We start from the raw sequence: 18,196 nt of genomic DNA on the forward strand, positions 1-18,196 counted from the left end.
ATTATCTTCATACTCCTCTAATTCTGGCCTCTTGAGCATCCTAAAAACAATTGTTGTTCTACCCTCCCTAGCTGTACCTTTTTATCTGTTTATGAGCTATGCTCATATGGGAACTCCTCCACCTTCAAGTTCCCTCCAAGCCACTCCCCATCCTGACTTGGAAATATATCGCCCTTCCTTCACTGTCACTGAGTCAAAACCCTGGAATTCCTTCCCTAATAGCATTGTGGGTCAACCCACAGCAGGTGGACTGCAGCGGCTCAAGAAGGCAGCTCACCACCACCTTCTCAAGGGTGAGTAGAGACAGGCAATAAATGCTGGGCCCAGCCAGCGACGCCCACCCAGCGACACTCACATCTGACAAATAAATAATGGGGGGGAAAAAAAGGCTGTGAAATTTCCTCCAAAATCCTCTCGAAGACAAGCCCTAAAACCATTCTCTTTGACCAAGCTTTTAGTCAGCTGTCATGAAATCATCTTATGTGGTTTAGTGGTGAAATTTGAATTAGATAATGCACAGTGTCTTGGATTATTGACTGCATAACTAGTCTATTTGATCATCCAGTAAAGTGATGGAAGGTGTCCATCAACAATACTATCAAGCAGCTCGTGCTCAGTGATGCCCAGTTTGGGTTCTGCCGGGGCCACTCAGATCCTGACCTCATTACAGCCTTGGTTCAGACATGGACAAAAACACTGAATTCCAGAGTTGAGATGAAAATGACAGCCCGTGGCATCAAGGAGCCCAAGCAAAACTGGAATCAGTGGGTATCAGGGAGCAAACATGCTGCTAGTTGGAGTCATACCTGACACGTAGGAAGATGGTCGTGGATGTTCAGCACCATTCATGACCCTTCAGATGCTGAAGCAGTCCATGTGCAAATGCAGTAAAATCTGGACATTATCCAGGTTTGGGCTGACAAGTGACAAGTAACATTTACATCACGCAAATGCCAGGCTATGTCTATCACCAATGAGAGACAATCTAACCACTACCCCCTGATACTCGATGTTACCAAGAGTAAATTCCCCAATCAATATATGGGGGTTACCATTGACTAGAAACTCAGCAAAACACAGTGGTTACAAGAGCAGGTCAAAGGTGAGGAATACTGAGCAAGTAACCCCACTCCTGACTCCCCAAAGCTTATCCACCATCTACAAGATGCAAGTCAGGAGTTTGATGGAATACTCCCCACTTGCCTGGATGGGTGCCTCTCCAACAACACTCAAAAAGCTTGACACCATCCAGGACAAAGCATCCCGCATGATTAGCAACACATCCACAAGCATCCACTCCGTCCACCACCGATGCTCAGTAGCAGCAGTCTGTACCCTCTACAAGATGCACTGCAGAAATCCACCAAAGCTCCTCAGACAGCACCTTCCAAACCCATGTCCACTTCCATCTAGAGGGACAAGGGCAGCTGATACCACCCGCTGCAAGTTCTCCTCCAAGGCACTCACCATCCTGACTTGGAAATATATCCCTGTTCCTTCACTGTCACTTGGTCATAATCCTGGAATTCCCTCCCTAATGGCATTGTGGGTCAAGCCACAGCAGGTGGACTGCACTGGTTCAAGAAGCCCCCACCACCTCAAGGGGCAACTAGGGTCAGACAATAAGTGCTGGGCACAGCCAGTGCTACCCACATTCCATGGGTGAACAAAAAGAAACAGCAGGAAGTTGAAGGATTCTCAGCATTGGCAGCAGCACATAAAAAAAGTGATGTTTGTCTTATCAGGATCATCTGCCTGACAGCAACAGATTGTTTTTAGCTGCTGCCAGAGATACTTCTGCTTCAGAAAGAGCAGACCATCCCATCTCTTGAGCTGGGTCTTTGCTTCTCACACAGTAATAGTTGGCTGGATTTATCGCAGCAACATGTTCTCTTGCTGCTTGCTCCAACCAGTTTTAAAAACTGGTGGAACACCTGCGTTGTTTCTGAAGGGGAGGCCCGATGCAATTAGCTGCATTTCAAGCACTTACTGCAAGCATTGGATCTTCCACACAACCAAGCTCTGAATGGGGAGGAAATCCTGCCTGTGAAACTGACAGTTTGCCATTCTTTGTCCTGGTACAGTGGCTGCTGCCAGTAATATACTGTGATAAGAGAGGAAGGCGTTTGATGGTCATCCCCTTCCCAATGCCGAGTCCCTCTATTAGGCACTAAGCACCTGTCAGTAAGGTCCCTCCGCTTTCTAAACCACCGCCACCCTCACAAGGCCACAACTAATCACAGCACAGTTTGCTGGATGGCCTTCAGAAGGCACAGGAGAGGTGAGAAGATCCTATTCAGTCCCTGAGCCACCATTAAATCACAGTGGGATCAGGAATAATTGGCTTCCTACGGTCAGTGGGCTTGTTCCCCGCACTGGCCCCATCTTGCCCAAACTTAATTAGGAACTCTTTCTTTGCTGTAGGTACTCCTGTCTGATTGGGGCGCCACTAATCCAGCCCAGAGACTCTGGAAATGGGGCTTGAATTTGGCTATCGTGGCACGTTCAAATCCGGCTACATTCTGATTTACACTCGGTTTACATTCTGATTTACATTCTGTTATATGTTGCCATCAATATTTCCTTCAAACCAATGCCTGGTAGCACCAGTGAAACCTTATGTAAAGCATTGCTCTATCTAGATGCCTGTGGTTATGACTCAAGGAAAAGCAATTGTGACCTGTTTGGGTGAGAATTGTTAGCTGGAACAATTTTTTAACACTTTTGTTTTCAAATATGAATGACTCAGGAAAATTTGCCCTAGAAGGTAGTGGTAACATCTCACTGAATGATTGCAGTCCTTTCATGGTGATAGCCAATGATCAGTTAGATCAGGAATCTCAGGGTACTGCTAGCAACAGCAGTTAAGGAACAGCAATTTATGTTTGAACCAAGCTGGTACGTGTGACTTAAAAGGAGAATATGACCACGATGGTGTTCCAATAGCATTGCAGCCCTGTCTTGTCTTAATAGTAAATGGCACAGGGAATACACATGGCAAGTTAGGCCTGTTTCCTTGCTGTAGACCTCTATGACATGCTTTTGAAGAATGCACTGATTGTGTAAGCACACACACGAAGAAAGTGCAAATGCATTGTACTTTATTCAGCAAAATAATAGACTCTGAATGTTCAGTGAAATAAATAAGTACAAATGTTGATAAGATTATTCATCATATGTAGCCATGTAATTGGAAAATAAGTTATCTGTCATTTCTGAACCTCTGCAAGGATGCTGATTGATACATTGTTGTCTCCCTTTCAGAGTGGCTCAGGCATATGTGAATCAGCGGAAACTGGACAATGAAGTAAAAACGCTGCAGATTCAGGCTGCCCAATTTGCCAAACAGACACAACAGTGGCTTGGTATGGTGGATAACTTCAACCAGGCACTAAAGGTACATTTAAAAGTGCAAGGACCTTGTATATACAGTAAAGTAGCCCAACATTTGTTAATTACCTTGATTGTGTTTTTGACTGGTTACAATAATTCACTTTAAATAGCGAGTGTGACTTATTTCCTCCAACGGGGGGGAAAGAATTATTTTTGTCCCTTCAGAGTGTTCAAGGTGTTGGTCTTATGTTTGCGCAGTAGCCCGGATGAAACAGTCGGAGCTGCATAGACCTGTGAAAGAAGGAACTTGCATCATGTCCTTAAGGTCTCCAAAGCATTTCACAGCCTATGAATTTCTTCCAAAATTGTTGGGAGGACTAAATGCAGACCAGGTGACCAACTTCGCAGAACACCTCTGCTCAGTCCTCCAGTGGGACCCCTACCTTCCGGCTGCTTAGCGTTTCGATACACTATCCTGTTTGCTTGCTCATGTTTCTGTCTTGGACTTGCTACAGTGTTCTTGTGAAGCCCGGTGCAAGCCGGAAAAATAGCATCTTATATTCCATTCAGGCACTTTACGGCCTTCTGGACTCAACACTGAGTTCAACAGTTTCAGACAATGAGCTGTGTTCTCTGTTCTCCATTTGCATAAATATAAACCCCCTCCACCATCACTTATCCCATTTTGATGGCTTTGGCTTGAGTTTGAGCTGACCTGTTATTCTGCTGTTAGCACCCACTCTGGATTTCTTTGTCACCTCTCGACAACGATTACTTCTGTTCTGTGGCACCTTTTTGTGTCCTATCTTCTTCAACCTCTTGTCTTTTCCCGACCTTCCCTTTTAACTCATTTGCCCTATGTCCCCCTTTTTTTGTCATAAAAGCCATCACATTTCTCCCTGTCTTCCATTCCGAAGAAGAGTCACATTGGGCTTGAAACATTAGCTCTTTCTGTAACCACACTGTTGAGTTTTTTCCAGCACTTTCTGTTTTTAATGTCTAAAACACTGTCACTATTATTTTGTAGATAGAACTGGTAGCCAGGTTGCACGCAGCAAGATCCCATAAGCAGCAATGATATGCATGACGAGTGAATTGCTTTTTTTTGGTGTTGATTAAAAGAGAAATGGTAGCTAGGAATCCTCTCTGATGAAGGGTCTAGGCCCGAAACGTCAGCTTTTGTGCTCCTGAGATGCTGCTGGGCCTGCTGTGTTCATCCAGCTTCATAATTTGTTATCTTGGTAGCTAGGAATTTTGCCTATCAATTAATGCCACAAATCTCTGCTCCCCCGAGCAAGTCGCTGTGACCTTGGTTTAATGTTTTAACCAAAAGGGGCTACCTCCAACAGTGCAGTGCTGTAGTGTCAGCCTAGATTATGTCCTGAAGGGGGCCTAAATCTTGAGACATTTTGATTTGGGATGAAAACGCTATCCTCTGTGCATACTCATGCTTTGATCTAAAACCAATTATTTTTACTATCTTAGTGTTGCCCGAGAATGCACAAGATTGCAGAATCTCTGGGTGGAAGCTTTGGTGTATAATATCTGTGTAACCTTGTAAACACTGTGAACACACTGTACCCTGACTGAACCTGATGTGCAAAATGTGCTTCCTGTAATTTTCATTCTCCTTGAGAGATTGGTGATGGTGGGGGAGAGCGGGAGGTGGGGAGTTGGTTTACTTGTACACATTTGGCTTCTAATTGTGGGAACAGGAAATTAAATATATCTGATTTTGGCACATTGCCATACCTACTTTAACTGTAGTCACTTAGGAAGTGCTAACCCTTTGAAATAATGAGCTGCTACATCTTCCCAGCACTTGTCAGAGAAACTGTACAGTCTGGACAGCATAATCACTTAATTATCGCAGGTTAATGACTATCTCCACTGATGTCCCAGGTCAGGGAATTGAATCTCCATCATTACTTAGCCAGTAATCAGTTAGTCAGGACAGACAAACAGGAGGTTGGCAGAACACAGCAGGCCAGGCAGCATCTAGAGGAAAGGAGCAGTCAACGTTTCTGGTATTACCCTTCTTCAGTTACTGAGAATCTTTTGTTTGTGATGGTATATTTACTGATTTGTTTTTTTAACTCCCTTGCCACTCTCACTCATTGTTTCACTGGATGCTCGTACTATCATTTGGGTAAATCTGTTTTTCTTGATGCTACCCACACTCTGAAGGACGGATAGAATGCTTTTTCTTCCCCATTTCAGATAGGCCTCTGTAAATTGACACAATCCAAGCATGGTTGAATATCTCAAATAACAGACTTCACTTGCACATGGCATTTTCCTGGGGAGGAAGAATGCCATCTTTTTAGTTGAATGTCCTATACGGGTTCATCTGACAACATGTTTCAACAAGCTATGTATCATCCTGTAGTGCATTCTACCCATTTCCGAACTCATCCATTACACCCCATTGCATTCTCCTCAAACATGTTTCACTGCAGTGGAATAACCCAAGTATGCTGTTTGCCTTCAATTGAGAGCCCACACCTGTGGGCGTGATGCTGCTTGATCTCTTAAGAGACCTAGTTAACTATTGATGCTATAATTATTTTCAACTCTCCAGCTGCTGCTCAAACAGCCTTTTACCTTCTGCGTCAAGAATTTGAAGCTGCTTAGCTGTTTCATAATGAATGCATTCAGGAGGGCTGTGATTTTCGTGGAAAATGTGGCTCGATCTGTCATTTGGAGGGTTTAGATAGTTACTTTGATATTTTCATTTTTCTAACCTACTGTTATAACTCTGGCAATTAAGTCGCTACAAGATTTCCACTCTGCCGATCAGTGAATTTAATAAATAAGATTATTCAGAACAATGTGGCTCCAATAACTCATCACCTGCCAGACTACTGCAAATTTGTGAACAGCAGGCTTGGAAGTCCTTGCTTAATGCTAATGGAGGTTCTTGCAGATTGTAAACTGTTTTCTATATTATTTGTTAATCATTTCTTCAGGAAAATGACACATGAGGGCACATGAAAAATTGCAACTTAGTTTGTTACTTTAAGAAAATACTGAAAATGTAACAATGCCGACAGATAACAGTATTTCCGCATTACATTTAATTGATAAAGATTCCTGGTATCATGAATTCGCCAGAGTGCTGCAGCGATTTTTGTTTTCTTTACATTTTCTAACGGTCATTAATTTGAAACTTAACAGGCTCATTCAGCTATTTGTGATTTGCTGTTTTCTCCAATTTGTAAAGTCTTGACTGTTCTCGCATTCTCAGCCTTTATTAGTATAATCTTTGTTTTAAGGTTTAGAAATCTTTTATTTGAGGCTTTTCCTAATGGCTCGTAAGAACAGGGATAAGAACATGAAATCACAGAAATGGGAGCTGGAGTAGGCCATATGGCCCCCTCAAACCTGTTCCACCATTCAATACGATCAAGATTGATTGATTTTAGTCTCAACTTGACCTTTCTGTTTGGTCCTTGTGACTCTCTTATGCAACAAACTTTGTTTTAACAGGCACTTTGTGAACCAGCACGCTTGATAAACTGGCAAAATTTATGTACCTCAAAATACTGCATAGTTTACCGTATTATTCTGTCCAGTTATTGTAGTTTTTTAAATTTATTAACCTCCGTGTAAATATACTTGTTCAATCGAATGGCTGCACAAAATATCGACAGTTGATTAACTTTCGAGTCAATTTCTCCTCAAACATCGTGATGTCCAAGTGGTCAGTTGAGGGTACGAGGTGAGAAGGCTCTCTGCCAGTAAATTTTACTTAAGTCAGAGTTTCATAATTATTTCAGTGTTTTATGCTGCAACTGTAGTATAACAATGATGTGTATACTCCTGCATTACATTTTTTACTTAGTGTGTGCTTTTACATTGATTATGCAGACCTTTTGATTATCCAGAATATTTGATCAACCAACCCACTCCCTGCCCATGTGCTACGTAGTGAAAGGTTAGCTGTAGTTCAAGAATTCCTGTCTATCTCAGCCTTGAATATTTTTAATGATTCCACCTCCTTGGCTCGAGGCATAATATTACAATGGAGAAAGAGGCCTATTGGCCCAACATAGTAGGGGAGTTGGGCTTGGCTGGGATGGTCTTCAGAGATCAGTGTGGACATGATGGGCCAGATGGCCGCCTTCCACACTGTGTAGGGATTCTATGAAATATCCACACCGGTCATTAGACTCCTATCTAATCTAATCCTATTTCCCAGCATTTGTCCCATAACCTTTGTATGCTGTGGCATTTCAAGTGTATGTCTTGAGGGCTCCTGCCTTCACCAGCCTTTCGGGCACCGAGTTCCAGATACCTGCCACCTTCTGACTGGATGAAATTCTCCTCATATCCCTTCCAAACCTCCTGGCCCTTACTGTCAATCTGTGTTCCCTGGTAAATTGACCTCTCTGCTAAGAAGAAAAATTTATTCCTTTCAACCCTACCTATGCCCCTCAGAATTTCGTAGACCTCATTCAGGTCCCACCGTCAGTGTTATCTGTTCCACGCAAGTAACCCTAGCCTTACCCAGTCTCTCTGGGAGTAGAGCATTCCAAAGATTCATGACTCACTGGGAAAAGAAAATCTTCCATATCTATGCTCAACCCTTCTAAAGTGTCAAGAATGTGCCATTCCTACACTTGGTCACCTTACAACCACAGGCTGGAATGGGTGGGCCTGCATCCTGGGGAAAGCCAGGAATCCTGTTCTCACTAATGTGAAAACAGGCCCCACTGTGACAGTGGTGAAGTAGGGCTGAAATGGAGAACCTACTGGCTGGCTAATCAGGCTCATTATTGGGCCACTTGATCATTATCACAAGCTCACTGAAATTTCAGGGTGGCCCAGAGATTCTCCAGGACTTGTAAAGAATTCCTGTTTCTCCTGAAGTTCACCCAAGCAAACCTTGTCTGGATCGACAGCAGTCTGTTGGGAATCTTTCTTTTCAAAGGCACTTCAGTACCTGATCGAGGGACACAGCATCAGGAACGCAAGTGGCTTCTAAGAGACAGCCCTCCACTCTTGCATTTTAAAAAAAGGTGGTGACCCCAGTGCATTCCATCTGCCTCTTCTGTGGGTCCCACAATGATCTCTGGTGAAGGCTTCACTGTATATATAGTAACAGCCATGATGTTAGTGACAGTGCCAGCAACAGAGAGCTACTGGCCTCTGCCTGGTAATTCTCAGTGGACAGGATTTCTGTTGCTGCCATCCTAAATCCTTGGAATAAATGGATGGTGGGGTTCACATCAGGAACATTAAATTCAGACTCCAGTCTACATAATGGCTATTAGATTGTACCCATTTACTTATTTGTGTCATCAATTCATCTATCTTATGATTAATGCTGTGTCTATTCATGTAAGAGCTTTTCATTTTGTCCTTTATCATGTTTCCCTACTCTAATCCTATCTATAGGTCCTGTGGCTCCTCATGCATACCCCACCACTCAGTATAAAGTTTCTGTACTAGCCCTGTATCCCTCAATTCCCTCAGTACACAAAAATCTATAGATCTCTGCCTTTGAATAAACTCAACAACTAAGCACACACGGTGCTCCTGGATCAAGAATTCTGAATATTCACAATCCTTTGTCTCAAGAAATTTATCTGCTTCCCAGTCCTAAATGATCAGAGCCCTATTTTTAGACTGTAAACCCTAGCTCAACACTGTCCAGCCAGGAACCATCCTCCTAGCCACTACCCTCACTTGGGAGAGCATTAGATTGAAAATCTAAAGGTCCCTGGTTCAATCCCAGGTTTTGGCAATGAGTTCATTCCATTTGGCTGGAGCCCAATTCTGATCCTGTTCCCAGTCACGGTCTCGCGTTGCCCAGAGGAAGCTGGAGCTGAGTGAGCAACTTCCTGTGGCTTGCTCATCTTCCACCAATAGCCATTGCCCCAAACCCTGTAGCTCTGGCAGCTGGGTCGGATGGCACAGATAGTAAGCATGGCTGCGGGAGTGGCGGTGGGCTCAGCTGTTGGCCACATGATGGGGAGTGCCCTGACAGGTGCCCTCAGTGGAAGAAGCAGTTCTGAGCTAGCCAAGGCTGATGTTACCTACCAGGACCCTCCATTGGCAGTCCCTCGAGCCCAGTCACAGACCCAACAGAACATGCCATGCTAGTTTAAAATGAGACAATTCGTGGAGTCTGCCCAGAATCCACATGATCTGACCCTCTGCAATAGGTTCGGTCCGGTGTTGAAGCAATGCAAATCATCATGTGGTCTGCCTTGAAGACTGGAAGCCTGCGGTTTGAGGAGGAATCCCAGGATTATGATGACCATATTGATCAAGCCCTTTTGATTTCACTGGGTCATGTACAGTGACTGAATGTGAATATAATATTCTCAAAATTGGGGATAAAATAACAAATGTGCTGCATCATGTCCAGCGAAGAAGCTTGGGAATGTTGGGATTAGCCTGATAGTAAGAGGATTGGCATTAACTTGTTACACTCACACCTAAAGAATAGCCGCTTTGTCTGACATACTGTTAGTAGAGGTGCCAACTTTAGTTGAATGGAGGGCACAATTTCAGAGTAAAGGGTTGTACATTTAAAACTGAGATGAGTAATTTCTCCTTTCAGAAGGTAATGTATCTATGGAATTCTTTACTGCAGAGGGCTGTTGAGGCTAAGATAGACAGATTTTTAAACCATTCAAATAATTAAAGCGGGACATAACACCAGCGCTTCGTTGGAGGCTCACTGATGATGTTACCTAGAATGGTGACGAAACGTCTGAAACCTAACCTTCCAGCTCAGCGAGCAAACTCACATCCAGATTATTAATCAGTAAGGGAATCGAGGGAAATGGGGTAAAGGCAGGAGGGTGGAGCTGAAGATTATCAGATCCGACATGATCCTGTAGACTTGCTCGCCGAGCCAGTGTATTTGATTGCAGATGTTTTGTACCATCTGAAAAACAGAACTGGAAGTGATGCCAACCACCCCAGCAAACAAAGGCATGTTAATAACAAGCGGGACAGAACACCAATGCTTCACTGGAGGCACACTGATGATATTACCTAGCACGATGACAAAACATCTGCAATTAGACACACCAGTTCAGCGAGCAAGTCTGCAACCTCATCCACAACCCGAGCTATAAATTTTCTCAAAAACTTTAGACATGATCTCATTGAATGGTGGAGCAGACTCGATGGGCTGAATGCCTCCAACATCTAATTGTCTGTAAGAATGTATGCAACACTCTGGGAGGATTGACAGCCCTACCTCATGGGTCTCTGTTAGGTACAAAACGCCAGCATGGTTAAGTATTTTGTCAAGGGAGAAGTGCAGAAAAATAGATGGAGAAAAGATAAAGCCTGTTTGGTTAGCAACATTGAATTGATGCCGCACTGAGCACCATCTGCTGGCTTGGGGAGAAAAATCAAATCAATCTTAGCATGACCCTGGCAAATCCAGTTTTAACTCGAATCATCAGTCCAGAAGAATTGCTGTTATCATTGGAAAGGTGAGTTCGGAGAGGCAGCTGTTACTTTAGCCACAATGTAATCTGGAAGAGTGATGCAGTAACATGTTTTCATCTGGTGTATATCTGTGTTTCAGGAACCATTATGCTCCATCGCCCAGCACAATCCTTAAATTCTCAATTCTGTTCATCCAGCTGATTTGCAAAGAAAAAACAAAATCATGCATGCCTTGGTAATGAAATAATGAATTGCTAAGACTAGGACGGCTACTCCCTTCCTGAAGCTGTAATCCAATCCTTCCACAAGCAATAGAACACTCAGCAGTACAGCATAGGAACAGGCCCTTTGGCCCACTATGTCTGTGCCAACCGTGATGCCATTCTAAACTAATCCCATCTGCCGGCACATGGTCTGCAGCCCCCTATTCTCTGCCTGTTCGTGTGTCTGTCTAAATCTGCAACTATGATCTATTCCCAAATGTTGTTACTGAGGGTATCTTTAGAACGGAGTCTTAAAGCTTTGGTGTATGAAAATAGGGACGTTGCAACTGTATAGTGCATTCACGATCTAAAATATTTAGCTGCTGACTTTAATTAACCTTTTGATAAGCAGTTAACTGTCGTTAAATATGTCAACATGGCACAAATCTGCACACAGCAAGGTCCTGCAGAGAGAAATAAGCTGTTAATCTACTTTCGGTGGTGTTGATTGAAGCACGTGTTTGCCGGGAAGCTACATGAACTCCCCACTGCTCTTCCATTAGTACACTGGGATCTTTTTAGAGACCGATTTTAGTTTTTGTTTAACAGATAGCCAGAGACTATTTCCCAGGGCAGAAATGGCTAGCACGAGGGGTCATAGTTTTAAGCTGGTTGGTGGAAAGTATCGAGGGGATGTCAGAGGCAGGTTCTTTACGCAGAGAGTTGTGAGAGCATGGAATGCGTTGCCAGCAGCAGTTGTGGAAGCAAGGTCATTGGGGTCATTTAAGAGACTGCTGGACATGTATATGGTCACAGAAATTTGAGGGTGCATACATGAGGATCAATGGTCGGCACAACATTGTGGGCTGAAGGGCCTGTTCTGTGCTGTACTGTTCTATGTTCTATCCCATCTGAAAAATGACACCTCCAACAGTGTAGCACTCACCCAGTCCATCAAAGTGTCAGCCTATATCAGCATTTCCAGAATTATTTTCTAATATGACCCCAATTTAACACTCGATGGTTAATGCAATCCCAGATGCCAATAAAAGCAAAACAGCAATAAAGTAGCATAATAACAGTATATAATTAATGAAGTTTGCACATCTTATGACAAGAGACAATATGTTGTATAAATATGAAAACCTGTGATGAAAATGACTGGGCTGCTGCCTGTTGCTAAATCTGCATCCACTTTCATAGCTAACGCTGCAGGAAACCTCTACTCTACTTAAGTAGAAGTGTAGGGAGAACCAGTGTCTCTCTTGGATGAGTGAGTAGCCCTGTGGTCCTCCTGGGATGTTGACACTTTTCTTCTTTAGTTACTTCATAGCCCAACTGATCAGAGTTGTCAAAGCCCAGTGCTGGGAGTTCATTTTATGATTGGCTAATTCTCACTGCTGGAACAATACAAGCTGGGGGAAGAGGAGGGGAACAGGAGCTTAATGTGACTTTATTTCGCAATGTCATATGCTCACCTGTCCTGGGATCAGCTGGTCAAGGTTCTGTGCCCAAGTATTGCACTCTGGGTTTGAATCCACTGCTGTCTGACTTCAAACAGTCAATTTTACCTGGAGGTAGGTGACCATGTATTGTGGCAATAAAGCCCCCAGAGGGGGTTTCGGCACAAGATCCAGGAAATTTTAACCCTAGGTCTCACTTACAAAATACAAGATGATGTGGATCTCAACAGGGGAGATAGGCAGAGGTGGTTATTTTACCCTTGTAGGAGAGTCTAGGACCAGAGGACATCACCTCAGATTACAAGGCCACACATCTAAAACAGATTATCAGACTCAATGGGCTGAATGACCTATTTCTGCTCCTACAATGGTCTTACAGTCTGACAGCGCCAGTTGGGTGCCCAGGTGAGTAGTTAATAAAACTGGTGTTGGACTGGGGATTTGGAAGTCAATGTCAGTGCTGGGTCAGAGAGGCCTGGCTAAAGCTGGGAAGACCTGAGAAATCCTTGTGCGGTCTAGAGGAGGAAGACACTCTGCTCCTCGCCTGCAAAGGTACAAACAAATAGGCTGTTCTTAGACCTTATGCTCAGCCTTTTCTGGCCACTCTCTGGTTCTGCTGTTGGGCTTGGCCTCTTGAGAACCTTCCAAATACAGAAGTCAAAATGGCATTACAACACTAATGTCATTAGACCACAATTTTCCAATGTAAGGGAGATCCCCACGTTTTGGAAGACTCTCCTTTTGCTTTTTTTAAATCAGGCATGACTTTTTTTGGAAACAGTAAGCACTGCAGATGCTGGAAGCCAGAATCACTAGCTGTGGAACTGGAAAAGCACAGCCGGTTAGACAGCATCCAGGGAGCAATGTTTCAGGCCAAAACCCTTTGTCAGGATTGGGGAGGGGGAGGGGAACCCAGAAATAAATGGAGGGGCGTGGGGCCGGGGCAAGTGTAGGTGAGATGGAGATCAGTAGGGGGTATTGTGATTGGGCAGTGGGAAAGGTGGATTGCATAGGTGGGTAGGAAAATGGACAGGTTGGGGGTGGGGAGACTTTGAAGCTGGTGATGCAAGTAGCGGGTTATTGTAGGTGGCCAGTGGGAAGGGTGGACAGGCTGGTGGAGGAGAGATTTTGAAATTGGTGAAGTCGATGTTCAGGCCATTGGGCTGCGGGCTCCCAAGGCAAAATATGAGGCATTGTTCCTCCAGTTTATATTTGGTCTCACTCTGACTTTTGTTGGAGGGTGTGGGGCAGAGGCTTCTGATCCGGATTGAATCATGTTCCACAGGTTAGATGGAGGACTCTTGCTTCTCGTGCATTTTCAGACTTTTTGAAATAAAAGCAAAATAGTCAGAATGACAAAAATTGGAAATAAGGGAACTGCTTAACAGGCCTAATAGCACCTGTGAAGAGAAAAACTTGAGCTAACACTTCAGGCCCGTGACATTTTAATGAAAGAGGGATGTTTCATGAATTCTGTTTCTCTCGCCACAGATGCTTTCTGATCTGCTGAGTATAAAGCATTTTCTGTTTTAATTTCAGACTTTTAATTGTTTTTTTGCCTTCACCTGCTCTAAACACGGGTACAACTCTGAAAAGACAGAAAGTCCTTCAGTATCTCATCCAACTACCCATTCTGTGGGAGAGCCTGGGTGGCAGTGTTAGTAAGCTATGTAGCTGTATGGGGCATCATAGTGGGGCTCATTCATGTCCATATACACAAGCTAGCACAAATTGTCCTCATGTTGCACTAATTAGCACAATAGCAGCAATAAAGAGAGTATAAAATTTTACGCTCACTGATAGACTGAGCTGCAGATTTTGAATTGTCTCTCACACTGGCTAACAACTTCACAGCTGCATAATTGTGGTCATGTGATGACCAGATAAATTGTGCAAAATCTGGCAAGCCCTATCCAATTGAGTTTTCATTGCTTTCCTTTGAAATATCTTCAGCTTTCATGGAAGCACACCCCTCCACAATATAAATGGAATTCAAGGAGCCAAATCACCAGTTTCCTGCTGTTGTCAAGTTCAACTGTAATGCCTTTAACGTGATTGACTATTACCATCTTGCCTTTACTGTTCTGTACCTCCTGCATGGCACTGACCCAGTTTAAGATGGATAGAGATGTCCTAGAATAGCATGTCAAGCAGCAAGTTACAGTGCAAATGACTGCTGGGATGCAGATGTACCCCTCACTGTGTTTATTTGCATAATCCTAGTCTCATTATCTACAGAACCCATTGCAGACATTTTCACATGAGAGAAAATCCGGTCACGGTGCCTACTCTCCTAAGCAGGACTGGGAGCAGATCACCAACCTGCCTGTTTTGTCTTCCACAGGAGGTGGGCAGTGGAAACTATATAATTCAATGAAAAGAATCTCACCTGTACGCTAACCCATTTGCAGTTGACATGTGATGTGCAATTTCAGACATTCAGAAGGTGCAGTGTAGATTCATGAGCATGTTGTTTGATTTAAGAAGGTGTAAATACAAAGGAAGACGTGAAGAAGTGGGTCAACACTCAATATATCAGAGGAGATTGTTTCTGCCGCCATACCAAATCACCCTACAGACTGTCCCCAGTATGTACTTTGATATGGTTTTGGACCTGGGAGGGGCAGCTGAGTTCATAGAATCCCAACAGCCTGGAAGCAAGCCATTTCGCCCATTGAGTCCATACTGACCCTCCAAAGAACAGCCCACCCAGACACTAACCCTGCATTTCCCATGGCCAATCTGCCCTAACCTGCGCATCTTTGGACTGTGGGCACTCCACATTGTGTTAGCTCTGACCTGGTTAGTATTGGATGGGAGACTGCCAAGAAATACCCAGTGCTGTAAGCTTTAGTACTCTTGTGACATAGTGGTAATGTCCCTACCTCTGGGTCAGAAGGTTCAGGTTCAGGTCACACCTACTCCAGAGTGTTCATTTAAAAAAAACTTGAAGATAGGTTGGATAGGTGGTTGAAAGAAAGTAGAATAGAGGGAAATGGGAACAGTGGGATCATGGGATTAGGGTGGCTCAGATGTTAGCACTGCTGCCTCACGGCACCAGGGACCTGGGTTCAATTCCAGCCTCCAGCAACTGTCTGTTTGCACATTTTCCCTTTGTCATGTGGGTTTCCTCCCACAGCCCAAAGATGTGCAGGCTAGGTGGATTAGCCATGCTAAATTGCCCCATAATGTGCAGGCTACATGGGTTACTCATGATAAATGTGGGGTTACGGGGATAGGGTAGGATGCTGTTTGGAGAGGCGGTGCAGACCCAATAGGCCGAATGGCCTCTCTTTTACACTGTAGGGATGCTTTGATTCTATGACTTACTGATGGAGTGCTTGAATCAGACAGCTGTTTCCTTTTTCCAGTTTATTATAGAGAAAACTCTCTGATGGCCTAGTGAGCAGATATCTTACCTGCCAGGGTGAGTGGGGTGTCTCAGATGTGATTTCCAGGCATTCATTGCAGATGCTCAAATCAGCTTGGGAGCAGGAAATCGGTCCACATCCTTCCTCTTGCTTAGTATCAAGTAACCACTGCTATAAGTTCTAACAAAGGGACAGGATTTCAGTTGGCTATAATAGCTCCTATCAGCAAATATCTTGTCATAATCCTTGCCTCTGAGTCAGAAGGTTGTGAATTCAAGTCTCTCTCCAGGGTCTCGAGCACATGCAATAATCCCAATCAATATTCGACTGCAGTATTGAGGGATCATTGCACTGTCAAAGGCGCTGGCTTTTGAGCGAGATGTTAACCATGATTCTCGTCTGTCCTCTCGGGTAGATACAAAAGATCACATGCCACTTTCTTAGAGAAGAGCAGGGGAGTTCTTCCGATTGTCCTAGCCAATATTTTATCCTTCAGTCAACACCACCAAAACAGAGATACTGTTGAAACACAAGTTCATTCTTTTTTTACCGGAAGACTGGCATCTGAGGGCAGTGCCCAAAAACTAGCTGTGCATGTTTCATTTTAAAGGGCCAGGGATGCTAGCCTTACAGATAAGCAGCAAGTGGATATTTCTTTGGTCTGGCCTCACTGAATCTCTTTGTTTTCTCTTCAGGAAATTGGTGATGTCGAGAATTGGGCAAGAAGTATTGAGATGGACATGAGAACTATCGCCACTGCCCTAGAATACGTCTATAAAGGACAGCTACAGCCTGCAACATGAAGTTTCAAATGTGAGCCTGCAAAATGGGCATTTTGTGAGGAAGAAGTTGAAGCATCTTCAGAATTTAAAGCTGACATTCTAAACAAGCTGTACAACAGGATTTCCAACAGGAAAGTTGCATTAATGCTGCAATCCCTTTCCTGTTGGGGACTCTTATCCACCCACTGTCTGACTGTTAATTTCAATATCCTAAACTTGAATGCAGATATCTATGACTTTGTGCGTTTATTTGTTTTCCCAGAGTGCAATCATCTAGGAAGGATAATGTATAAATCCTGAGGTCTCGAATGAAATATATCTAGGCCCATGTCATTCTCCACTGCTAAAACAATTTGTACGAGTCTTTGGTTGTTATTGGCAAATTTTCTTTTAAAAAGACACCAGAGAGAATTCTTGATAGAAATACTCGGTGGACTACTGCCCAGTTGAAACCAAACTAATTCCATTTTGATCAAATTTTCCCACAAGCTCAGTCCTCTGTGCCAGACAATTAACATCACATGTTGCTGTATTTTGTACACTTGTATTTATTTGTCCCGCTGGAGGACATTGTTACTTTTCCTTCCTGCGGTCTATTGTCTGCGATGATGTCAATTGCCAGACTACAGCTATCGCTTCTCATTCGACTGCGCTGTCACTAGAATCACCTTCCTTGCTAGACTTCGCACAGCAGCTGCTGCTTCCCTGTTGCTGCAGTGCATTCTTGATGGATGGCCTCATTTGCCAGCTTGTTCTTTTTATCTGTTGCTTTTCCTTTCTGCAGTTTGCCAAACAGATAACTTGATTTCCCAGCGTCTTGTCACTACTACTTTCTGTTCTTATTGAGATAGATCTCACTCGCTTGTGTTCTGTTGCTGTGTTCTGGCATTCCTCAGAATGTGGGATCCTTATTAAAATAGATGCTTTTTCTTTGTTTAAATGTGCCAGTCTTTTTGTGTCAGAGTACAATGTTGCCCCACCCAAAAGCTTCTCTGCATACTAATGTATATAAATGAGTGACTGAAAGGTATTCTTGGTGTTGATTTAATCATGTAAGATGATAAATAACACTGATGCAAATAAACTCACTGTTTACTGATTGTGTTGCTGTGTTTGCATTTGCCCCCAGTGACCCTGGTGTGTATGTAGTGTGGTTGAGATGATCTTTTGATCACACAGTGCAGTTTTACCGCATTGTCCTTTTGCCTTTTTGGGCTAAGCCCAGCCAGAGTGAAAATCATCTCTGCCTGCAATGCTAAAGACTGATTTAGGGTAATCTCAAGCCCATTCTTTCCAATTGTCCAAGAGAGATAGAGTAGACTGGGACTATACTCATTGGAATTTAGAAGAATGAGCAGGGTCATCTTACAGGAACCTATAAAATTGTGAATGGAACAGATAAGATAGAAGCAGGGAGGTTGCTTCCACTGGTGGGTGAAACTAGAACAAGGGAGCACAGCCTCAAAATAAGGGAGAGCAGATTTAGGACTGAATTGAGGAGGAACTTCTTCACCCAAAGGGTTGTGAATCTGTGGAATTCCCTGCCCAGTGAAGTTGTTGAGGCCACTTCATTGAATGTTTTTAAGGCAAAGGTAGATTTTTGAACAGTAAAGGAATTAAGTGTTATG

At 43.7% G+C, this 18,196-nt stretch overlaps 1 protein-coding gene across 1 annotated transcript in view; it reads left to right on the plus strand.

The window, feature by feature from the left end:
- bloc1s1 (biogenesis of lysosomal organelles complex-1, subunit 1) overlaps positions 1–17,668 on the plus strand; it is a 103,846-nt gene extending 86,178 nt beyond the window's left edge. Inside the window, exons 3-4 of the mRNA XM_048523266.2 lie at positions 3,265–3,397; positions 16,482–17,668. Coding sequence (XP_048379223.2) covers positions 3,265–3,397; positions 16,482–16,589 — 241 coding nt within the window. The 3' untranslated portion in view covers positions 16,590–17,668. The remainder of the gene's footprint in view (positions 1–3,264; positions 3,398–16,481) is intronic.
- The last annotated feature ends 528 nt before the right edge of the window (positions 17,669–18,196 follow it).

Source organism: Stegostoma tigrinum, chromosome X (genome assembly GCF_030684315.1).
Source record: "Stegostoma tigrinum isolate sSteTig4 chromosome X, sSteTig4.hap1, whole genome shotgun sequence".
NCBI lineage: Eukaryota > Metazoa > Chordata > Chondrichthyes > Orectolobiformes > Stegostomatidae > Stegostoma > Stegostoma tigrinum.